A 25,433-nucleotide genomic window follows, 5' to 3' on the forward strand; every position below is an offset into this window, starting at 1 on the left:
ATAAGCGGAAAAAGTCCTCACGCACAGTTTTTGGGAACAGAGACAGATTTGTGCCCAGATGGGAATCCTGACTGCCATCCTAGTTTGGGTTCCCAGTCTTAACTGATTTGGTGACTCCAAAGGAACACGGATCCCACCAAAATCCATGAAGAGCAGCAGGGAATAACATTTTTTCTTGGAAAACCAGAGCAGCTCCAAGCAGAGGATGTGATTCCTACCTGGCTCATCCTCTGGCTCGTCCTCATCCCTCTCCCCTTTGCAGCCCTGGGAACTGGGAGATTCCGGGGATCGGAGGGAGATGAAGGATGGCAGCTTTTGCAGGCAGCTGCTTGGCTTGGGGTCCTCCTCTTTCAAAAACTTCACCTCTTGCTCCGCACTGGAGGGTCCGGGAATTTCCCCATCATCCTGGAGATGAGCTGGATCATTCCTGCAGGGGGCAGATGGGAAAAACAATAAGGAAAAGTAGAACAATCTCGCTTGGCAATGCTGGGCATGGCATCACATGCAATGGAAGAGCCTTGGAGCTCCCAGGTCTCCATCCAAGGCCATGCTGTATCCCTGACTTCCCTGGAGCCAGCACGGATTCAGCCAGAGTTTCTCCCTCCCCAGCTGGATTCTCTGTCCTGCACTTCCCTGCAAGGTTCCCAGCTCCTCAGATTCTTGTGGAGGTGCTGGGCTCCTGTTTGGGATTGAGCAGAGGGAAGGGGAGATGGAGGGCGTGGGGAGATGTCCTGCTGGGCTTGGCTCATTCCCAGCCCTGCCACTCTCTCCCAAGCTAACTTGACACTCCAGCTCCTTTGACATCTCCCATGACGGTACCAATAAAGGAAAAAAAAACCCTCTGGAGCAGCTTCCAAGCCGGGGCGTGCTCCCTTCCCACCAGAGGACGCCAGGAGCCTCCCAACCAGCCAGGCCTGAGCTCATTCCTCCTTCCCTAAAAAGAGCAAGGAGCTATTTTACACTTCGTTCACACCGGGAACGTGAGCTGGGTGTCATTCCAAGGCCCTTCTGTCACCCGGGATAAGTTCGGAGAACCCGCGGAGCTGCTCGTCCCCCTCTGCTACCTTACAAGGCAGGGCCAGGATGAGGCCCAGGCCCAGACCATGGAGAATTCCAGGAGCATGGACCAGCCTCACAAAGCTCCCAGGTCCATCCCTTTCCATCCCACCTTCACTCCCACCTCCCGCTGCAAAAAGCCACAGAGAAGCCAAGCACCCAAATCGATCCTTTCTCCTCCCTCCTTCTGAGCAGGACTTGGAGATTTTGGCTTTTAAAACCAAATTTCCGTTTGGCTTTTAATTTTACTTCCATTGGGATATAGTTGTCCTGCAGGCAGGACTTGGGAGTGAGGGCAGAGGATATGCCAAGCTTAGGAAAATCCATCTCCCTGTGAGGATGAGGATCAACACATCCATCATCAACCTGCAGCTCCACCCTGGCACCCAAAAACATCAGGGAGAGCTCAGAGAGCTTCCAAGGATTAACCAAGGGCCCAGCCTGGCACCAAATTTTTCCTAAGCCTCTTATCTCCATGTCCACTCCCATTTCTGATTCTCCAGTGCCTCCATGCCATGGAGAGGGCTCAGCTCTGCTCTCCAACATGGACATAAGGAAGAGGGATGATGATGTTTTCCAGTTTCCCACATCACTGCGGATAACCTGGACCCACTTCCAGCAGTGGAATCTCCATCAGGGCTCCTCCATCTCCTAGAGGAAGGTCTACAAAAGCCTCGGAGATACTTGGAGGTGCCAAAGCCCTGGATGGCACATTCCTAAGGGTGAATCCACTCTTTCCTCTCCATCAGCTCTTCCTCAAGCATGGACACTGCCCATCCCAAGCGTGGCTCCATCAGGAAGCACCGCAGTGACCCACATCAACAAGATCTTAAACTAAACCAGGACACAGATGGAACACACCTGGAAGAGGAAAAATCTGGCGCAGGTTGGGAAGAAAAGTGTTGAAAGAAGCAAAATGAGCTCTTTCCTACCTGCCCGACACCTCCTGGATCCGTCTCCACTTGGAAGGGGGGTTGTTGTGGTCTCCATCATCTCCAACCTGCTGTGGGTGACGTCTCTTCTGGGGGTGCAGGAGTTTGCACCGCACACCCTTGGGACAGACGCCTTTCTTGGCAAAGTCGGGACAAACCAGCGTGTGCTTCTTCTTGCACTGCCAGGGAAAGAGGGAGGGGAGTTGGAAAAGGCAGGGAAAACCCTGTGGGAGCACAGGAATCCACAGCTGAGCTCCTTCAGGTGGCACCACCACCTTGCTAAAGGGAGAGAGAGATGTGTTGGTGTTTTCTTCTCCGCATCAAAACAATATTCCATGAAAAAACACTACTAAAAATAATTTTCTACTCTGGGACATTCCACACTCACCCACGGTTTTTCCCAGTGCTTGATTTTACGGCTTCAAACCACCAAAGCCTTAAGAACAATGATTTACCCCCACAGCAGTGGTGCTGGGAGATCCCAAGGAGGTTAACTGGGCTGGAGAAGATGGTTTTGGAGAGGACACAGCGTTTTCTTCTTCCAGACATACCTGGGAATTGGGAAAGAGCAGGGAAGAGCAGGAACAAAATCCTTTTAGGACTTATTTTGGGATTGCTGCCTGGACCACCCTTCTGAGGAAGATGTATGAGGGCTGGAGCTCAACCTGCTCTTCCCAAGGTTTGACTGATGCTCTCCCATCCAAGGAAGCTCAGCGTGGCCATGGAAGGGGGCTGTCAAAAAAACAGCATCAAGATGTTCATCCCTGAAACTGCTCCTACACTTCCAGCTCTGGACTTTGGCAGCTCCCAGCAGCCACCGGCGCTGCTGGTGGGAGCGAGGTGTCATCAGTGTCCCAGAGCTTCCCACAAGGATTTCTGCTCAGAAATGGCACTTTTTGGCAGTGGGAAAGGCAGGAAGAGATGCAGGCAGGGAAGAGGAGATGTCTTCAGCTGGGGTTTCTATCTGGGTAGGCTGGGAATGTCAGTGGGAGGAAGGAAAAAGAAATCTCTGTTCCCAGCAATCCACAGAGCTCATCCCAGCATATCCCAAGGGATGAAGGGTGGCAGCAGGTCCTGGACCCCTCTAAGTCCCATGTGGACCCATTCCCACCCAGGATGCTTCATCCCACCCAGTCTGGCTTTTGGACCATGCCATGACATCCATGGAGAGACTCAAACCAACACACATGGCACAACCAAGAATTCCCAACTCCAACATCCATTCCCTTGCTGACCTTCTCCACGAGAAACATTGGTCCTTCCACACTCAGATACCCACGCATCCAATTTCTCTGTGCTACAGACACTCAAATTTTGGGAAAAATGAGATAAATCCATGGGAAAAGAAACACAGGGAGGGTTTCAGCACCACCATTCTGGCCTGTTTATAAAAATCCATCTTCCCCACAATGCAGGATGGAGGTCAGTTCCTGCCCTTTTAATGCAACTTGACTTTGGGGACACGGGAGCCACTCCCCGTGCTGACCTTTGGGATTAAGCGGGATCCCTGCTGAGCTCTCTCCTTGAAAAGCAGAAGGATTCGGCAGCTCCGTCGCCCGGGGCCGAGCGCTGAAGTGGGCAGCGCAGTAAGGAGCTCGTGTGCTGGAGGTTGGGGATGGTGCTGAGCAGCAGGAGGGCTGGGATCCACACGGACACACGGATATGGGCTCGATGGGGGGGACAGTGCAGTGATAGCGCTGCTTTTCCACAAAAAATCCATTTAAAACCCCCTTTCCTATGATTTTCCACTTCTATTTCAAGGAGCTGGAATAGGAGTAACTACACAACCAACGGGCAACCTGGACGTAGAGTCAGGTCTGAACAGTGCCTGGCTTTGCCATTACTCCCAAATCCTGTGTTTCATAGGAACACGGAATCATGGAATAGTTTGGGTTGGAAGGGACTTAGAAATCATTGAATTCCAACCTCCTGCCATGGGCAGGGACACCTTCCACTGTCCCAGGTTGCTCCAAGCCCCACCCAACCTGGACTTGGACACTTCCAGGGATGGGGCAACCACAGATTCTCTGGGAATTCCAGTCCAGGGCCTCACCAGCTTCACAGGGAAAAATTTCTTCCCAATATCCCATCTATCCCTGCCCTCTGGCAGTGGGAAGCCATTCCCTGGGTCCTGTCCCTCCAGGCCTTTGTCCAAAGTCCTTCTCCAGCTCTCCTGGAGCCCCTTTAGACACTGGAAGAGGCTCTGTGTTCTCCCTGGAGCCTTCTTTTCTCCAGGCTGGACATTCCCAGCTCTCCCAGCCTGGCTCCAAAGGATATTTTCTTCATTTTCCCACTTCACCTGCAGACAGGATACATCCTGGACCAAAGAAAAACACTTGGAAATGGCAGTGACTGGACAGGAATTCAAACACAGGAATTTCTCCCAAAATATTAGCAAGCAGAAAAGCAAATCCCTCAATCCTTTTAAAATAAATGGAACAAAATTAAAGAAGAGAAAAAAATAAAGGAACAGCCCATTAGGGATTGAAGATTGGGATGAATGTGGGGGCAGAGCTTCCAAGCCCACCTGGAAGGGCACAGGGTTGTGGGGGTGGGCAGGCCCTTGATGCCGGGTCCTGGAATCACAGAATCACAGAAAGTCCTGAGCTGAAAGGGATTCCCAAAGATCATCAAGTCCAAATCCTGGCTCTGCTCAGGATGATCCCTGAAAAGGATGTGAAATCCTCTTCTGTACAGGGGTTTCCAGCACAAAAAGGACTTGGAAAGGAGAGCAGGAAAAGAGAGCCCTGACCTCAAAAAGCCACAGAGATGCATCAGTGCTACACCGAGGAATGATGTTATTTTGGGAAAAGGCCAAGAAACGCGGCTGTGCCTTCCCAGTGGGACACCGATTACAAATCCCTGCGGGGTGGGACAGTGCCATGATCCTGACTGGGCACTGGGATCGGGATGTGCTACCTCCCCAGTGCTCTCCCCAGCCCCGACCTCCAAGTGAATCCTTGGAGCAGCCCATGTTTATTGGCTCCATGGCAAAAAGATACTTAATAAAGAAAACAAACCGTGTGAGACTAATCCCAGGGCCGTGTCCCCAGATCGGGTTTCTAATGACTTTTCCACACCATTCCCGCCATTCCCGGCGCTCCGGCCCTTCTTCCATAACACCCCATCCATCCCCGTTGTCCCAGGGCTGGGATAGTGAGGCTGGAATAGCCTCCGGAGGCTGGAAAAGCCCCTTCTGTTTATTTACAGGAGCTCTCCTGCTCCTGCCAGATCCAACGTGCTGTGGTTGGGCTTCCGTAGGGAATTCTGCCACCGGCCACGCGTCAGCCGGGGCAAAGCTCAGCGGGGCTGTGGGGTGGTGCTGGGGGCCATCTGATCCCTGCCACCTGTTGGGGTGGCTAATTATACCCCCCTGGGACCCCCGCCAGACCACAGGTTGGGCCATAAAAAGGGAAAAAAGTCTGGTCCCTTCCACCAGAGAGATGAGAAAACCCCACAGAATCCCTAAAAAGCCACGTGGAGAAATCTCACCCCAGTCCAGCTCCACCAGGTGCTGACGAGGACGCCAACATCCCATGGGTATGTCCCAATGCAGGACTCCCCGCTGTGCGGTTCCCCCCACAGCCTGTCCGGTGCCTGGGATTGGGATGGTGCCCAGCTGGCAAATCCCGTGTCCAGGACTCCTCCCTGGCTGCCAAGGCAGCTTTGGGTGAAATTCCAGGTGCTGTCAAGGATCAACAAGGCCTTAAATGGTCCAACAGGGCCCAATGTGCTCCAAGAGTGAGACAGGGATGAGGAAGTTTGCAGGGCCCAGCCTTCTTTAGCACGGAGCTGGCAAAGGAGGAGGCAGCAACTGGTGGAAAGTCCTGGCTCAGTCTTGGGAATGATTTAATGAACATTTTCCACGAACAAGCTTGGCAGGAGGGGATGCAGGGTGGGAGGAAGGTGCAGCTAGGTCACTGGGCCAACCAACAACCACTCACTGACGGTATGGGGTGGGGAGGAGAGATCCCATCCAGCCTGGCATTCCTGGCTCTTGGGCAGCAGTTTGCCCAGGCTGAACTTCTCAAGTATCTCCAGGCTTAATCTCACCCCCCGCTCCTTTCCCAGCGCTGGGGGACAGCAGGTGACAAGGGTTGCACTTTGATGATCCTTGTGGGTCCCTTCCAACTCAGAATACTCTGTGATTCTGTGAAGAGATGACCAAGTGCTGGAGCATCTTCCCATCTCCTTGAGATCCACGTCCATCCCTCTGTCCATCATGATGGACACAAGTCCCACCAACCAGACCTTCAGGGGAAGAGGAGCATTAAAATCCCCAAAACTTAACTGCCTCAACTCCAGTGTCTTCTACTTTTTGAAGGCCTCCTGAGCATCCACGCAGCTTTTGCCAAAGCTATTCCAGGTATCCCCATGGCCAAGCAGTGGGATAAACGGACTGGATGGATGTCAGGCTGTTTTAATGTCCTTCTAAGTGGCTGTTGGGAAGTGATGGCTGGAGGTGCTGGAGCTGTTTTGACGACACTCCGAAGTGACAGCCAGTAAATGGCTTTTTTCCGATGGCTTTTTTATAATTGGGTGCAGATGGAAAAAGCCTTAAAAAGAAAAAAATCCCAGCTCCCTGTCATTAAAACCGGGAGGACAATACATCCGAACATCATCCACACTGGGAATAATGATGGAGAAATTTAACCGATGTGGTTACCTGAAGGAATTTGCTCCAAAACAGGTTTCTGCCCTCAAAAGAGTTTGCCCAGCAAAATGCCTGCAGGAAAGGAATGACTCCTGATGGTCACCTCCAAATGATCAGAGGGATTTGGGATCTAAAAGCTCTCTGGGATCTACCTCAAATCCATAAACACTCTCCTTTGATATTTTCAGGAAATTAAACAACATTTGAGCTAAAATACCTCTGGAGCTGGAGCAAGACCAGGATGATGTTTTGAAAATCATTGGGAAAATCCTATTTAAGAGGCAGCAAAGCAGCTGGAAGGGAATCCCTGTTCATGGCAGGGGGTTGGAACTGGTCTTTAAGGTCTCTTCCAACCCAAACCAGTCTGCAATCTCAGGATTCTATGGAACAATGGCACCACTCACTTGGTGTCATCTGCAAACTTGCCAAGGGGGCACCCAATCCCATTATGTCATTAATGAAGGCCTTAATTAGCACTGGTCCCCGTACAGACCCTTGAGGGACACCACTTGTCACTGGTTTCCACTGGGTATCGAGTCACTGGCTGTAATTCTTTGGACATCCAGAAGGTGAATTCTGAACCCGGCATTCATCCCTCTGTGGCAATGCCTATGGAATTCAACCATGGCACTCCAGTGCCTTGAGGAACCCCGTATCCACCAGGGACCCCCACAATCCCATCCATCCCACTCCAGTGCTTTGATGAACCCCGTTTCCATCAGGAACCCCCACAATCCCATCCATCCCACTACAGTGCTTTGAGGAACCCCGTATCCACCAGGGACCCTCACAATCCCATCCATCCCACTCCAGTGCTTTGAGGAGCCCCCGTTTCCATCAGGGACCCCCACAATCCCATCCATCCCACTCCAGTGCTTTGAGGAGCCCCCGTTTCCATCAGGGACCCCCACAATCCCATCCATCCCACTCCAGTGCTTTGATGAACCCCGTTTCCATCAGGAACCCCCACAATCCCATCCATCCCACTCCAAAGCCACGACGGAGCCACTTTCACACAGGCTTGTCATCAGTGGTAATTCCCAACCCCAAATCATCACTGCGGGGTGTGGAGCGAGGCAGACACCCACTGGACATTCCCAACAATGTCATCTCCATCAGGGATGATGGGGCTCCACCACATGCCTGGTTCCAGGTGGCTCAGGGAAGGAGTCCAATGGGATCCTGGGGTGCATTAGGAAGAGCAAGTTGAGGGAGGTGATCCTGCCCCTCTCCTCAGCACAGATGAGGCACATCCGGAGTGCTCCATCCAGTGCTGGAGACATGGAACTCCTGGAGCAGGTCCAGAGGAGCATCATCCAGGATGATGAAGGGACTGGAGCATCTCCTTTACAAGGAAAGGCTGAGGGAACTGGGGCTGTTCAGCCTCAAGAGGAGACACAGCTGACAGGGGACCTCATCCCTGTCTGTCCCTGCCTGCAGGGAGGGCTCAGAGCAGCGACCAGGCTCTGCTCCATGGGGCCCAGCAATGGCACAAGAGGAACAGGCAGGAACTGATCCCAGGGAGTTCCACCTGGACATGAGGAAGAAATTCTTCCCTGTGCAGTGACCAAGCCCTGAAGAGAGACCAGAGAGGGCGTGGAGTCTCCCTCGCTGGAGATAATCCAGAACCACCTGGACACAATCCCGTGCCCTGTGCTCTGGGATGGTCCTGCTGGAGCAGGGAGGTTGGACCAGATGATTCCATTGTGGTCCCTTCCAACCTGACTCATTCTGTGATCCTGGGAATCACCCACTGCTCACAGGATGTGGGGATTTTCCGACAGAGAACAGATCAGATCAAAGGGAGATTCCAGACAGGAAGCAAAGACCAAATCTGCTGGGTTTTGTGTTCATCTCTACAGAAGTTCAGGCTGAAATCAGGAACTCTCTGCCTCATCACTACATTCCCACTTTAGAGCTGTGATTCTGTAGCTGCTTTTCTCCCAAACTTCCCAATTTTCACGTTTTGTGCCCCACTTCCTTCTACAAAGATATTAAAGTGTAAGAAAGAGAAAATCACAGCCTGGGATTTATCTTGGTGCTGTTATCAACAATCCCAGGCTATAAAGCAGTTCCAGTTCGTCCTGATAAGCCCCATCTTTAACGTAAGGATTGGAATTCTGTTGGAGATACTACAGTTAAATTAAAAGAGCAATAAGAACCCTCATTATCCCATTACAAACTACGAGATACAACTGGAAACCCACAAGATTTCCATAGAGATACAAGGATAGGATTGGCCATGGAAGAATCCTGATTGTTTTAAACCTCTTCTAAAGGCTACAAAGTGCTTCCAATGGGAAGATCCCATTTCCATGACTGGGATTTATCATTTCTTATCAGCAGCATTCCTTGCCCAGAGGACATGGACAAGGACTCAACATTCCCAGCAAAGCAATGGGATGAACCTGAAGAGATTTCAGCCAGCTCAAATCCATCCTGGACACTATTGATGACCTTAAAAACAGCCCCATTACCAATCCTACAGACTTTTTATTTTAAATAAAAATTTCACTTACTCATCAGTTTGGTGACTGAAGATTTCTGCGAAACATTATGGGGAAAAAAAATCCCAAATCAAGCTCCCAGAAAACATCTGTCAACCAGAGCCAAAATTAAGGATAAATGAAATGAAGTTGCTTTTGTAGTTGATTTTCATACAGCTGCAGTGGACTATAAACGAGCTATCAAAGGCAGAGCTCTCCATCAGCTATTTCCAAATTATTATAGAATCAGGGAATCATTTAGGTTGGAAAATCCCATTTCCCCCAGCACTGCCAAGGCCAGCACTAAGTCATGTCCCCAAGTGCCACATCCACACGGATGTTCAACCCCTCCAGGAATGAGTATTCCACAAGTTCCTGGGTCAACCTGTGTCAGGGCTGGACAACCTTTTGTTCAGGAGTTCCTCAAGGAAAAGCCAAGTTGGTTGGGAGTCAACCTGGGACCAAAGGAGGGGGACAAGAGACCCAGAAACACCAAGATCTGATGGCTGTGAGGAAAGAAAAATGCTGGTTGAAGCAGAAAAACCAGCTGAGAACAGAAAGCATGAACAGTGTTGAGCTTCACCTTTCCATGATAAAAGTTTAAGGAAAACAAGAATCCCAGGCTTCTGCTCTCCATCAGTGGATAATTAAGGGAAAACCCCACAAACATTTAATATTTACTGTTGTCACATAGATCATGTGGCTTTTTCTAAAGAAACGTGGCAAATTGAACGTATCAGACACACAAAGTTTCTGGTGGGAAATTGTTGAACTTCTACCCAAAAAGGAAAAAATAACCAACCAAACACACAAAAAACCACACAAGAACGAGGTTTCAGCTGAGAAAAAATCCCCACATTTCAATTTTCTACAGCAAAATCAAGCAGCTGCCACTGCAAAAAAACCACCAAGCTCCACCTGGGGGAGGAAAATTATTCTTCCCAAGGAAGCAGCATTTCCTCAGGCAGGGCTGGCCCTGCCCTGTCCCATATTTTTTTACATGGATAAGGAGGAAATCAGAGCTTTGGTGAAAGCTGTTTGTCCAACAAAAAGATGGAATTTAGGAATAAGATGAGCTGGGATGAGCAGTCCCAGCACAGCTCAACCCTCCTGCCATGGCAGGTCCCCTGGTCAAGCTTCACCATCACAAGGCTGGTTGTGCCAGTTGGGATTCCAGAGGGATGGGAACAGATTTCCCTCTTATCCATGATTTATTCCAGCACATCTCCCTGTGCCTTTCCAGGGAAGCCTCGTTGTTTAATCTCACTGTGTCTTACTGTTTAACAGTTCCCACGAGGGAACAATTTACCCACAGGCTCCAAGGCAGCCGATGGAAACAATCCGGAGAGAGGGATTTAACGCAGCTCCGGCGCTAATGGACACGGAGCGGGGAAGATTATTTAATACAAAACAATTTTCCAGATGCAGCAATGGAATCATTGAGTGGTTTGGGTTGGAAGGGACCTCAATGATCACATTCCAACCTCCTGCCATGGGCAGGGACACCTTCCACTATCCCAGGTTGCTCCAAGCCCCACCCAACCTGGCCTTGGACGCTTCCAGGGATACGGCAACCACAGCTTCTCTGGGAAACCTGTGTCAGGGCCTCAGCACCCTCACAGGGAGGAATTTCTTCCCAATATCCCATCTTAATCTACCCTCCTTCATCTTTTGTGCCTGTAAAGCAAATCCCAAGGCAGCTTTGGGACTGCCTATGGATGTGATGCAAGTGCTTATCATAATTCCCAGTTCCAGGCTCTCGGCCACACAGAGATCCTAGCCCCTGGTTTGCCACCAAATTTGGTTTAGGTAGAAAGGTCCTTAAACCCATCCTGTTCCAACCCTCTGCCATGGGCAGCGACCCCTTCCACTATCCCACGTTGCTCCAAGCCACGTCCAACCTGGCCTTGAACACTTCGAGGGATGGGGCATCCAAAATGTCTCCATCCAATGTCTCGTCCTGTTTGTCCCTTGCTCTGGGGTCACCCCACCACGGGCAGCTTCACCCACTGGCACTGCCTCATCCCTTACACGCACCAGCCTCATCCCATCCTCTCCTAGAGAGTTCCTGCTCCAAGCCCCTGCACGAGGCCCCATATGGGAGGAGGGATGTGGAACCAGAGAGGAGCTTTGACCGTAGAGCAGCTCATTAAAACACGTCCGGAAAACCCTGGGGAGAACCTGCAAGAGGCCCCATTTCTCCCTCTCTTCCCACTTCTCTCTTGGGGCTTCCTCCAGTGCAGGTGGCCAGCCCAGAGGGACCAGCCCCTCCCAGCACGACCAGGTCAGGGTGCCAGGGAAGGGCAGGGAGCTCCAGGAAAACTGGGACAGAGATCTCCAAGGTGGGAATCGCTCCGTGGCTTTAAGGGACACGTATGACGTTGTGTTCAGGGATGATCCCTTTAGGAAGCACACATAGGGGAGAAACGTCCCAGCCCATGACCAAGAAACCTGTAGGAATGCTGGAAATCAAGGTCCTTGCTCTGCCACCAGCTCCCTTTTGGAAACAGAATCCCAGAATCATTTAGGTTGGGAAAGACCTCCAAGATCATCAGGTCCAACACTGACCAATTACTTAATATTTGGGGTAACATCCCCTTAATGAAGGACGTGGTCATGGTCTCCTACAGGAGCTGTCCCCTGTCCCCAAGGGTGGATTTAGACCCTCTACAGTCCACATTCCTGAAAAAAGGACTTGGGAATGTAAACTTAAAGCTTTCTCACTTAATTCTAAGTCCTTGATAAGCCGGAACGGGTCGGTCCTGGAATCATTTGTAGAAGAGCAGTTGGAATTACAGCACATGGAATGGGTCAAAGGTGGACTTGTCCTGAAAATTCTGCAGCACATCCTAGGAAGCACTTGAGAGACAACACTGCCAACGACATGTCATAAATTATGGATAATAATGGACATTTCTGATGGAGGTCTGCTGAAAATCACGGACTGTGTTTCTCTGTGAGAGCACAAAGAGGAAAACGCGACTGGGAGAAGAGCCCAGTGTGCCAAATATCAGCATAAAACAACCTAAATTCCTAATTATGGACCATCCCTGCTGGAGTTTATCCACCCAGGATGCTCCACCGGAGTTGTACACCTTTGCATTCTATGCTCTTCGCACTTCAAACCAACATTCCTCGGACAGGGAAAGGCAGAACAAGGGAAGATTTACTCCCATCCTAAATAATTCACAAGAAAAGGGACTGCGCATCTTTAACAAGCCATCGTTTTATGAAGCAAGGTTAACATTTTTCCTTGATTCAGTGGAATATTATAAACTCTCCGGGGTCCATTTGAGGACTTTCTACTTGGAGCAAAGGCACGGACTCAGCACTTTTTATATTATTTAGAGAATAAAATTAACCCTTAATGGCCCAAGCTGGAATTTCTCCTCCCCAGTTAAATATGGCCCGCTCAGCAATTTCTCCCCATATATAATTACAGGCTGCTATCCATCATCTGGAGGAGAATGCTTTCCCGACATTCCGAAAGTGACGCCGTAAGCACTTTTCCTAATAGAATAAATATTCTAAATATCTCTTTTATATTTTCATTTAAATTGGAATATTTTAAAAATAATTGTCGGGACCCTGCCTGCGTGGTTGGCGCTGTGCTGGAGGGAGGTGGCAGGATGCCTGTGTTTTCCTTCTGAGGGAATGTTTATCCTGCATCAAGTCCCCCTCCACGCGCTGCCACAAAAAGTAATTAGGCCCAGACTAATTTATTGGAGCTTCTCATCACTGTTGCTGTGTCCTGCTTTCCTTAAAACTCTTTACTTTTGGCTTTTTTCCCTGGTTTCTGCTCTTTAGTGGTTTCTCCTTGGGAAAGGATGGGGAAAACACCAGACAGGGTTTAGTGGAACTTGACAGTGCTGGGTTAAAAGCTGGGCTCAATGACCTTAGAGGTCTTTTCCAGCCTAAATGATTCTAGGATTCCATCCAATGTTGTGTTTGGATTCTGGGACAGGTTGGTGGCCACGCTGGTGGGATCTGAGCACCTACGGCTTCTCTTGATGGGTTGTACCTCTGCCAGCGAGCACTACTGGGATGGAGAGGAGGAGAAGAGCCCTCTGGGGCATCCACAACTCCTCTGGACAACCTGTGCCAGGGCCTCCCCACCCTCCCAGGGAAGAATTCCTTCCCAATATCCCATCTAGCCCTGCCTTCTGGCAGTGGGAAGCCATTCCCCCTTGTCCTGGCACTCCAGGTCCTTGTCCCAAGTCCCTCTCCAGCTCTCCTGGAGCCCCTTCAGGCACTGGAAGCAGTTCCAAAGTCTACTCAGAGCCTTCCCTTTTCTAGGCTGGACATTCCCAGCTCTCCCAGCCTGGCTCCATGCCTGAGAGGCTCCAGCCCTCAGAGCATCTCCATGGACTCCTCTGGACCTGCTCCAGCAGCTCCACATCCTTCTGCTGTTGGACCCCAGAGCTGGAGGCAGCTCTGCAGGTGGGGTCTCACCTGAGTGGGGCAGAGAGGCAGAATTCCCCCTTTCCTGCTGGTCACAATTGTCCAAGGATGAGCAGAAATCCCACACCATAACCCATAACCCATTTGGAAAACAGCAAAGAGGAGTCAGGACAGTCATGTGGATTCCCAAGGGAACAAGGATTCCCAAGGCATGGCCAACCCTCTCCCTTAGCCATGACACAAAAAAGTGAGATCCTGTGTCTTTCAAATTCCTTTGGAACAGCAAATGGCAGCTGGCTCTAAGCCCTGCTCCAGGAAAGCTGCTCCCACAAGCTCCACGTTACATCGGATACAAAAAGCTCATGCATGAGGTTGCAACTCTCCCCAGGGTGCACAGGAAGTCCATGGAGGATCCACGGATCCAAACCACCCCCCGGACCTGGAGGTGGCTCCATGAATCCCCCAGGCACAGCTGGATGCTCAGCTGGCTGAGCAAGGCTGGTCTTGCTCCTAAAACTAAGCCACAGGATTTAAGGCTCACGTTTTAACCTGCCACAGAGCCAGTGTGGAAAACAAGCATTAATACCTACGGATTTTCTAGGTGAAACAGGGAATCCTAAACATTTTCCTTCATTTTTCATCTATTTAAGTGAGGGGTTTTCAGGGCAGGTGCTTCCAGCTCGGACACTGATAACACGGACACCCCATGGAAGCTCTTCCCAGGGAAACGCCAGCACGTTGATGAGCTGAAGCCTTTGATTTCTTTTTTTCCCAACCAAAACCACTTCGCCAAAACCCTTTGGAAAAGCACAGGACTGCAGTTCATGGCATCCAGGTGCTGAGCAGCTTCCAGCTCTTCCCTGTGGTGCCATAGCTTGTGCAGGAAGCTGCTCTCGGCTTCAGCTTCGGCCCCTGAGATCTGGGATAAATCCCTCTTTACCTTTTCTCCCATGGGACAATATCCTTTGAGGAAATCCTGGCACACTTCTGCCTTCCTGGACACGTAGACGTGGCTGTAGGGGCAGTTGCTGTTGCTGCAGATCCCCTTCAAGTAGTAGGAACACACCGGCATCTGCAAGAGGCGGAGAAATCTGTCAGCATTCCCTAAACCCGTGACTCGGAATCATTGCAACCCCCAGACCTGAAATAAAAGCGTGACAAGTGTAAAATAAATAGAAATCTTTTGCCAGCCACCGATCCCAGAGGTATTTTTAGCTCTTCCATTGGTTTCCTGCAAAGCAGCTCCCTGGTATTACGTGTTCCTCGTGTTTGGATACGCAGGCAGCAAAGGCGCTTCCCTCAGCATCCTTCAGGATGCTGGAGAGAGGGTGAAAAGCTGGAATCTGCCACGAGGAAGAAAATTCCCTCTGGACAGCATAGGGAAGGGCTGGGGGAATGTCACAAACTCCGGGAACACCCTTCCCAAGGGACGATGCGGCAATGGAGATGGGAACAGCAGCGCAGGGATCACACCCAGCCCAGCTGCAATATCCCACAGGGAATTCTGGCCATCACAAAGGCCAAAACAGCATCCTGGGGGTGCTTCCCATTTGGCTCTTCCGTGGAAACGGAGCTGGCTCGAAGGGGGTGTGGATAAAGGCTCAAAAGGTGGTTCCTAGAAAGGGGGGATAAAAGCACCTCCGCAAGGATTTTGGGGGGATGCATCATTCTAAGGCATTATCCTGGAATTTCCCAGGGCTGTGATGCCTGTCCCTGTGCACTGGGGAAGGGATGCTCCGGGTGGGAGGGGAAGGAGGAGGAGAGCCCAGGCTCCTGCCATGAGCATTGGAGAAGGAGAGCAGCGGGATACACGGAGAAGATCCCTGATCCCGCGCTCCCGCATTCCCGAGCTTCCGCAGCGCGACAGCCGACGGGGAAAACCGACGGAGCAAGGATTCTCCTCATCGTCCTCAAAGCACAAACTTCACCTTCTGCCAGCTGTTATCATTAAAAACAAATTACCAGCCTGCTGCCATATTTCAGCATCCTTAACTCACCGGCTACCTCCGGCAGCTTCCCGCTTCCCGCCCCAACCAGGCAGCTGCCACCGGGAACGTGAGCTTCCTGAAGGTCCGGCTCCTCCTGCTCCTACATCCCGAATTTCCTCACTGCTCGGCGTGGTATTGATCCCTCCATTCACCAGTAGCATCCTGGTCCCACCAGTTCAAGCATCCCCAACTAATATTTACGATCCTGCAATAACCACGGCCGGGGCTATCTGGAAAAATCCCTTATCCCTGAAGGGCACATTAAGGGTTGAACTAAATTGCCTCGCTGGAGGCCGAGAGGAAAGAAAACAAAGGGTGCTTTAAAAGAGGAGAGTTTATTTTTAATTGTCTTTTAACTGCAGACATTAACATAAAGGACAGGGCTCTGGGGCGATCTTTGGCGGTGCTGGTGGTGTGACCGTAAACGATTCCCTTAATGTAGTTTTTGATATAGAGCCCAAATTAGCTCTAATAAAAAGGGATAATAAAGGCAGCTCTCCGACAAAAATAAACTCCTCCTCGCTGTCAAGACCGAGCCATTATCAAGAGGAAGCAGCGCTCTCATTTCAATTAACCTTGTTTGCACCCCAGCACGTCCACACAAATAACAATAACATTAATTCAAGGCACTGGGGCGCTGCGGCCGCCTTCGACAGCTTTGACTCTCTACAAGCTCTGGAGGCAGCAGCTAAATGAACCCGAAACTCCACGTGAGCCTCCAAATTGCTCACAACTGAGTTTTGAAGCTCTATTAGGGAGAAAAATGCTGATTCTTTCCGAGTTCCTCAAGGGGAAAAGCTGTTGGAACAGCAGCGGGCGGCTGCTCAAGTCCCAGCCTCTGGCAACCTCGCTTCCTTCAGATTTCCTGGTTTCTCCCCATAGCTGGGATGTGTCAGTGGCTCTGATCCATTGTGGAAAAATTCCCTGTGTGTCACTTCGGTGGATGCTTCTCACCAAAGGCTCTGCCTGAGTCTCCTGTGGAGCAAAATCCTTCAAGTGGTGAAGCCCTGGCACAGGTTGCCCAGAGAAGCTGCGGCTGCCCCATCCCTGGAAGTGTCCAAGGCCAGGCTGGACGGGGCTTGGAGCAACCTGGGATAGTGGAAGGTGTCCCTGCCCGTGGCAGAACAAGAAAAGCTTTCCCTCTTCTCCAGGCTCTTTTTTCCATCACCAGAGGGTGATGGAAACCACTGGGGTTTGGATCTGCAAAGCTCCGTGACCATCTGGAGCTGTCCTCCATCCTGGAGACCATTCCCTGCTTGGAGCAGGATGGGGAAAAGCTCCCTGCTGCTGCAACAGCTGAATCCATGTGGTTTCCCGTAGAAAACAGGGATTTTCCCCATAGAAAATAGTGACCATTTCCATTTTTCAGAGGGGAAACTGAGGCATGGTAGTGCACCAAGGTTGAGAAATGGTTATGTCCTGAAATCAAGAGCCAAATCCTGCGAGCCCTTAATCCTTCACCTCCTGGACTGGATACCCCATCCCAGTAAAATCCCACCGAGGTGAAATACACAACAACCTGAAGCTCCTCTGATGAGGAGGTTTTGGGGTGTCCCTCTCCAATAACCACAAAGTGAAATTGAGGGGACCAACAAAATCAGGAATTCCCAAACCACCACATCATCCCACATGGAAAAAAAACAGGAATTGCATTAAAACCTCAACTCAAGCAGCCAAAAACCAACCCCGCACAATCCCTTAACGGAGGAAAAGGTGGGATTTGCTCCAAAAACTCCACAAGCAGGAGGAAAACTGCTTCCTTCCTCTGCTGAGAGCCTTCACCTGCTTTTCCCAGCCCTGATAAATGAGGGAAAAGCCACCTTTGCCAAGAATCACCTGGGTTAATGGGGAGCTCCGGGACTTGGAAAGCAAAGTTGCCTCTCGCTTTGGGAAGCAGCATTCCTGTGGCAATAAATCACCCTGGAACAAGTTTGAACTCCATGGAGGAGGTTGTTTCTCTTCCATCCCTAGCTGATGACAAGGTGGCAAACAGGGAGACCTTTGAACCACCCTCAGGGTGGTTAATCCTGTGAAAAATAATCCCCCTTCCCAACGGAGCATGGCAGGAAAAACGTGCTCCAAAAGCTTTTCAGAGCTGGCACTGCCTGCTTTGATTTTGGTTTGTTAATTAATGATTCATCTTGAGTTTAGGCGATGCTTCATTAGCTCAGGATAAAGGTGAGATGGGCTGAGGTCACTGCATCCCACGGGATTCCATCCCAGGGATTCTGTCTCCAAAAGGCAATTGGCCAACAGCTCGTTGACGTGGTCACTCCTTTTTAATTCACTTTTATTACCACAATATCGCCGTTATTCTTCTCTAAGTGGTGAGGTGCAGTTAAAGGTTGAGTTTTTCATCATCCTCAATTTATCCATCCAAAACGGAGCCCAGAAGCCAAATTTTGAGGTCCTCCTTGAGGGACCAAGACACACCAGCGTTCCTGGAGGGGAAACTGAGGCCACATCTCCACCAGGAATTTAAACATGCCGAGGAATATTCCTGGGTACAGAGACCACAAATTCATCCACACCCAACCATCACATCCTTCGGCGGATAAACCACCAACTGCAACAGCTCCTTGGGCATGTCCAGTTCCCAAGTTTCATCCAGGTTTTTGCCCTGGGACCAAAAATGGCTTTGCCACCTTCTGAAATTCCATTTAATTTGGAGTTTATGGTTCTGTGGATGGATTTCAATTCTTCGGCACAGAGGCACGGGCAGAGGGTTGCGCATCGTTTACTTGGATGACAAGAAGTTGTTGGCCTCACTAATTACAATCATTTCGGATAAACCGACAGCCAATCCCACTGCAAAGCTTCCTTCATTCTTGGCTTCTTTATTTCTGAAGTCTGACTCTGTTACAGGATGAAAAAAATCCCCAAACTGTCCTTTTTTCCATCTATTAATCCTCATCCCCATTCCTGCTCTGGCACGCCACAAGCCAGGGAATGCAGCTGTCCCTGTCCCTGTTTTATGTACTCGTGATTAAATGACTCTGAAGAGAAATCCATGTAAAAAACATCTGGTGCTCCGTGTCTCATTCGGAGCGACTTCCTAGGTAACTTATGAGCTCTCCACAGACAAGGAACGTGCCTCAGGCACCTCAGCTTCCATGCTGGAGTCTCCAAAGCTACATCCAAGTGGAGATCCCAGCCACTGAGCACAGGCTGAGGTGCTAAATCATCACTGATAAACCCAAGATAAAAATCCCAGATTATTTTTTTTTCCACCTTGTGTAATAAAACCACGGAGCTCCAAATACATCAGCAAGGTGGAAAACAATGAACTTCAGAGCTCTGCCACAGTTTGAACCTGATTTTGCTGCTTGGATTTTTAGAAATTGTTTTATTAATTTATACCTCCAAGTTCTGTTTGTTAAAACATCCTCTGACCCCAGCACAGAGGGATTTCCAGGGAAATGTGATCTTATGGAAGTAGGGAAGGATTAGATGCAACTGAATGGATTTGATGATCTTGGAGGTCTTTTTTAGACCTCTAAGACCTCACAGGTCCTTTCTAGACCTCAACCATAGGGTGGTGAGGCCCTGGCACAGAGAAGCTGTGGATGACCCATCCCTGGAAATATTCAAGGCCAGGTTGGATGGGGCTTGGAGCAACCTGGGACAGCGGAAGGTGGCCCTGCCCATGGCAGAAGGGTTGGAATGAGATGATCCTGAAGGTCCCATCCATCCCAAACCATTCCATGGTTCTGTCATGATTCAGGAGCCTGAACAGATCAGCAAGGAAACTCCAAACTCAGCTGGAAGCACTCAGTGAGGAAGAACCTTCCTCCAACCACCCCCTTGCACAGAGAACCACATTCCCATTGGGAAGTCATACAGACCTTGTCCTTGGACACCTTGTGGGAAAACGGACAGGTCCCATCCGTCTTCTTGCACGTGCCACGGAGAAACCTGGAGGTAAAGCAGATGGAGAAGGTTGAACAAGAGTTGGGTCACAAAATGCATGGTTTTGTACAAAACCACAAAATTGTTGCCGAGCTTGTCCATAAAACCCATTTCACACCATAAAAAAGTACAGATCCCTCTCGCTGGAAGAGCAACTGATGATTCCTGATGGATTCTATTCTTTCATCATATTTGGCTGTTCATTAGTAGGTACAGCAAGGCTTGGATCCCAAAATTCAGACATGATGCTCCCAGAAGGAGAAAGGTCCTTCCTAAAGCCCTGATTACTTCAAGTTGCCCAGAAAGGTTGTGGATGCCCCATCCCTGGAAGTGTTCAAGGCCAGGTTGGACAGGGTTTGGAGCAACCTGGGATAAGCAGAAGGTGTCCCTGCCCATGGCAAGGGGGGTGGATTGGATGATCTTGAAGGTCCCTTCCAATCCAAACCATTCCAGGATTTTATGATCCCATTCTATGAGATGCTGGATGAAGCTCGGGGTGTGAGTGACCAATGACCAGGAGGAGCAAAAACAGGCCCAGAACAGAAACCAGGATCTCAAAGCACATGAGGATGTTTGGAGTCAGAGCTTTCCTAGGAGTGACCAGAGTGAGAGCAGATAAACAAAACTAAAAAATGATAAGAGAACACTAAAGAACGGGATTGGAGATCAAGGAACTGGGATAAGGAGACAAAAAACTGGGAGAAATCACTGTTGTCCTCCAATGATCCACGGAAATGAGACAGGATGGAGACCCAAAAGACTTCAAGGAGCACAGTTCCTGAAGTAGGCAAGGAGTTATGGGATTTTTTATGGGAGAATGAGTGAGAAGGAGTAAAATCAGTTAAAAAAACAATAAATCACCTTCCCCTCCTCTATCCGTCCCCATCGAGCTTTGAGCAACTTCCAAGTGATTCCAGCACAGCAGCAATTTTATGGAGAAATTACTCCAGGAGTTCATCAGTGGAGTTGGCTTTTCTGCATTTTTTAAATGACTCATAATAGAGTTTAATCAACTCTTGGGCATGTCTAATGAGATGCCAACATGGATCAGTTCTCCTGGAATAAATCACCAAGTCTCGGAGCTGCACAACATCACAGGCTGAGGGATTCAAACCTGTTGTAGGGATCTGAGCGGATCTGAGGAATGCTCCTGAAGGAATAACCCGGAGTATGGTCAGGGCAGGGGCTCAAGTCACCCAGCCCAGAAAAGAAGGTTCCAAAGGGGTTCCTTAGAGCCCCTTCCAGTGCCTAAAGGGGCTCCAAGAGAGCTGGGGAGGGACTTGGGACAAGGGATGGAGGGACAGGACACAGGGAATGGCTTCCCACTGCCAGAGGGCAGAGATAGATGGGATATTGGGAAGAAATTCTTCCCTGGGAGGGTGGTGAGGCCCTGGAATGGAATTCCCAGAGAAGCTGTGGCTGCCCCTGGATCCCTGAAAGTGTTCCAGGCCAGGTTGGGTGGGGCTTGGAGCAACCTGGGATAGTGGAAGGTGTCCCTGCCCATGGCAGAGGGCTGGAATTCAATGATCTTTTGATGTCCTTTCCAACCAAAACAATTCCCTGCTTCTCTGGCCTCTTCTTGTCCTCGTCCTTCCAACCCAGGAGTGCAGAACCTACACCTGACTCAGAACTCCCATCCTTGTTATCCTACATCTCTGTCATCTGTTTGTTTCCCTTTGGAATATCCCACGAGGAAGCACCAAAGCCACCCAACGTCCATCCCTACCTGGTGCAGACGGCCACTTTCTCTGGATCGTGGATGTAGGGGCAGTTCTCGCCTCGATTGCACTTCCCGAAGCGGTTGTAGTACATACAATATTCCTTCTTTTTTTTCTTCTGCTTGGCTTGACGGATGATGGCCAAGCTCCTCTGCACAGCACGGCTGAGGGAGAAAGAGGGACAAGGTCAGGGAAAACCTCCAGCTCCAACATCACGATGACGTGGAGAAGACACCTCAACAACACCTGAAACGATGGAGGAGCCCCACTTTGGAGAGTGAAATATTCAGGAAGCTCAAGCCCTTAAGTATTTTCAATTTTTGGCCAATTTTACCCCAAATCATTAAAAATCTGCAAGATAACACCACAGTCACCAGTGAGATCCCTTCCCATCCCCGTAACTGATTCTCTCCTCAGATTTTATGAGCGTGGAGAGAGTTTCCCACACTTTTAGGGAATATGGTGAGGAAGGAAACATCCCCTCCTTGTGCAGCACAGGATGCCAAGGCTGAATGACTTGGAGGGCTCTTCAGCACGTGTCCCACCAGCTGGGCCTGATGCTATTCATGGCCTTCAAGTGGGCACCTGCTCACGAACTTCAAAGAACAAGGACCTACGTGATGGCCACAGGAACAAAAAGTACCACCAAAGAGTAGAAAAACTCCTTTTTAATGGCCTGGTCCCACTAGAAGCGACTTAAGGAGCTCAGAAGTTGCTTATAACACGTTTTCCATGAGCTTCCAGCTGCAGAGGGAATTACCCAGCAGCTCTAGGGATGTGTGGGACCAGGTGGAAGAGGAGAAGTGTTGAGATCCGGGTGAACACAAACCATGAGGGACACATCAGATCTCTCTGAGCAGATAATTCAGTGGTAGGGCACAGTCAGCTCCGGTTTGCTGAGGACACAGTACATAATCCATGAAAAATACAGGTTCAAGGGACTCATTTTCAGAAGAAATGCACATTTTTACCACTGTAATTGTTGGTTGTCTGCAGCTCCTGGGTTAAAAGGAGGTGCAAGGCCAAGTGTAGGGTCCTGGATGTGCGTAGGGTAATCCCAAGCACAAATCCAGGCTGGGTGGAGAATGGATGGAGAGCAGCCCTGAGGAAAAGGACTCGGGGGTGTTGGTGGATGAGAAGCTCCACATGATCCAGCCATGGGTGCCCAGAATGTCCTGTGGTGATCCCATATGTGGGCAGCAGGAAAGGGGAAATTCTGCCCCTCTGCCCCACTCAGGTGAGACCCCACCTGCACATCTGCCTCCAGTTCTGGGGTCTCCAACAGCAGAAGGATGTGAGGCTGCTGGAGCGAGTCCAGAGGAGGCCACAGGGATGCTCTGAAGGATGGAACCCCTCTGGTCTGGAGCCAGGCTGGGAGAGCTGGGAATGTCCAGCCGGGAGAAGAGAAGGATCCAGCGAGACCTCAGAGCCCCTTCCAGTGCCTAAAGGGGCTCCAGGAGAGCTGGAGAGGGACTGGGGACAAGGGATGGAGGGACAGGACAAGAGGGAATGGTTTCCCACTGCCAGAGGGCAGGGATAGGTGGGATATTGGGAAGGAATTCTTCCCTGGGGAGGCTCTGGCTGAGCTTACAACCACCTTGAAGTAGAAGCTGAAGAAAAGCAGCAGCCAGAGCTCTGCCATATCACCCTCCAGTTCAACAGCTGCTCCTCAAGCTCCTGACTCCCTCCTGAGCGTAATTCCGAGGACAGAGCATGTCATTCTTGCTTCCCATGAGTACAAACCTGGCAATGTATCGGCATGTTGAGGATCTGCTCAGGCCAGGTGGAGAGATCCCAGGACTGGGTGTGGAGTGCAATCTCAATGCTGGAAAGAAAGAAAAACATGGATCATTGCTTGGAATCAAGGAATTTTGCAGGAACTCACACAGCCCTCAGTACCTTAGGTCCACAAAAATGATCAGAGGGATGGAGACCCTCTGCTATGAGGAAAAGCTGGGAGATCTAGGGTTGCTCACCCTGGAGAAGAAAAGGCTCCAGGGAGACCTGGGAGCCTCTTCCAGTGCCTAAAGGGGCTCCAAAAGAGCTGGAGAGGAACTTTGGACTGAACTTGAAGTGGCAGAACAGGGGGAATGGCTTCCCACTGCCAGAGGGCAGGGATAGATGGGATATCAGGAAGAAATTCTTCCTTTGGAGGATGAGGAGGCCGTGGTACAAGCTGCCCAGAGAAACCATGGATGCCCCATCCCTGGAAGTGTCCCAGGCCAGGTTGGACAGGGTTTGGAGCAACCTGGGATAGTGGAAGGTGTCCCTGCCCCTGGCAGAGGGTTGGAACTGGATGATCTTTAAGATCCCTCCCAACCCAAACAGTTCCACGATTCCATGATCTTACTTAACCCAAAGCGTGGAGCTCCCAGGGAACCAAGGGACGAAAATGCCCTTTAGGGACTTCCCAGCTCTGGAGCAGCCGCCGGAAGAAGTGCTCCTTGCCAGCCCCAAACACAGCAGGAATTTCTTCCCCTCAGCACCCAAACGTGCCAAAACACTTCTCCAGGCAAATCCCACGCTTCCACTATCAATCCAGCAAATTTCCACGCTTGGCTTGGCCGCTCCCCGCAGACAGACGGGGAAGCCCAGCGCCCGCTCCCATCCATGCACGCACGGAATTAAATCATCCTTGACTGGTGCAGGGAAGAACGAATGGGAAAGAAAGGCTGGATTTCAGTTTTCCAGGTGGGATGAGAGCGGCTCAGTCACTCACCTGCCATCCCGGGCGTGTTGGGAAGTGAGCGAGTGGAATTTGATAGCGCGGCACCGCGAGCTGTCACTCGGCTGCCGGCGTCGGCAAAGCCCCATCTGTTCCCTCCGCACATCAAATTCCATCAACGGGGCATTTGAGCCACCACTGAGAGGGGTTTTTTCCCCTGTTTTTTTTAATTCCTTCTTGTCCCAGGCTGTAGGAGCATCTTTTTTAGTGCTACAATAAACATCTGTCAACTTTGGGACTCTCCGAAGATGCCGCTGAAGCATCTCCAGTTAAGAGCAAGGTTGACTTCCCAAGCGATGCAGGGAGAAAGCCCCAAATTAAAATCCATTAGGATAGGGCTGGAGCATCCTTAGCTCTCTGGAATTCTGTTTTCAGCAGGATGGGCTATACCAGGAATCAGCTCCCAAGGGCAGGGGCCGATCCCCCATAATATTTAGTATTTGGGGATAAAAGTGGATACACAGGGATGAACACGTTCCCATTTAAAGCAGCCGGGAATCCACATCTAGGAATCACAGAATCGTGGAATGGTTCGGGCTGGAAGTGACCTTAAAGGTCATCATGGCCAGAAAGGAGGAATCACTAAAGAGATAAAGAGACACTAAAAAAAGGGGCCAACAGCCTCGTGCCAGTGGGTTGGAATTTTTATGTAGGAAAAATACATCCATGGAATGATTTTTTGGGGAGTTTTTTCCCAGTTTTTATCTTCCAGCAAGATGTCATGCTCTAATATGATGTGCATCTCCCCTCCCAGGAATTAACTCACATCCCAAAGGCAGTTTAACTATCCAAGGGCTGGTCCTACCCATGACAAAATTCATCCAGATCTGGTAAAGCACCTGGAAGCTGGAAAAGAAACCCTCCATCCACGCTTTCCTACTCCCTAATTATTCACCCCACATGCAAATCCTCTCCGAACTATCAGAAAACCACCCAAATATTTCCCAGGAGAAGCCAACCCAAGGAAGCTCTGTAATTACACATTTCACCACCCACTGGGATTTATGGAGAAAGCTCAGGCTCTGGCACAAGGGTATTTTTGGAAGCTGTTATATTGTGGAAAAGACCTTTAAATACAAGTAAAAGCTTTGTGGGCATCAAAGTAACAAGAAGGGGGTGCAAGAGAGGGGGTTGGATGTTCCCGACTTTTCAGGAAGTCCAAGGACCCTAAATTTGGATTTTTAGACTGGTTGTCAACTCAGAATTCCCAATTGGTCACTACAAGTGATTTGCATTAATTAATACATTAATAAATACATTAATAAATCATATTCCTGGCATCGGAGGGTGTATTATTGAAATTGGGGTGAAATCCGGACATCAAAAGACAATGGAAAACAGGAGAAGGGTTAAATTCAAACATCAGGAGCCAAAATTTGCTGCAGTCTGGCCTAAATTAAACAAAAAGCTGAAACGATGCCCCCAGGGCTCAACTTTGGGAATCTCGTTCTCTCCAGACAAAACACTGGGCACATCCCAGTCCCAGACCTGTCCCGTTTTTCTCCTCAATCGCTTCCCAGTTGGGGAGAACATCGGGACACAGCGGTGCTGTCAGATCAGGAGA

At 50.2% G+C, this 25,433-nt stretch overlaps 1 protein-coding gene across 2 annotated transcripts in view; it reads right to left on the reverse strand.

The window, feature by feature from the left end:
- ZC3H3 (zinc finger CCCH-type containing 3) overlaps positions 1-25,433 on the reverse strand; it is a 135,986-nt gene that overhangs the window by 10,086 nt on the left and 100,467 nt on the right. For both annotated transcript variants that reach the window (XM_010404674.4, XM_039548872.1), the window contains exons 6-11: positions 22,888-22,969; positions 21,153-21,308; positions 19,363-19,432; positions 14,470-14,601; positions 1,989-2,167; positions 219-427 (exon numbers count right to left, since the gene is read on the reverse strand). In XM_010404674.4, the coding sequence (XP_010402976.2) occupies positions 219-427; positions 1,989-2,167; positions 14,470-14,601; positions 19,363-19,432; positions 21,153-21,308; positions 22,888-22,969 (828 nt within the window). The remainder of the gene's footprint in view (positions 1-218; positions 428-1,988; positions 2,168-14,469; positions 14,602-19,362; positions 19,433-21,152; positions 21,309-22,887; positions 22,970-25,433) is intronic.

The sequence above is a fragment of the Corvus cornix genome, chromosome 2, assembly GCF_000738735.6.
Source record: "Corvus cornix cornix isolate S_Up_H32 chromosome 2, ASM73873v5, whole genome shotgun sequence".
Taxonomy (NCBI): Eukaryota; Metazoa; Chordata; class Aves; order Passeriformes; family Corvidae; genus Corvus; species Corvus cornix.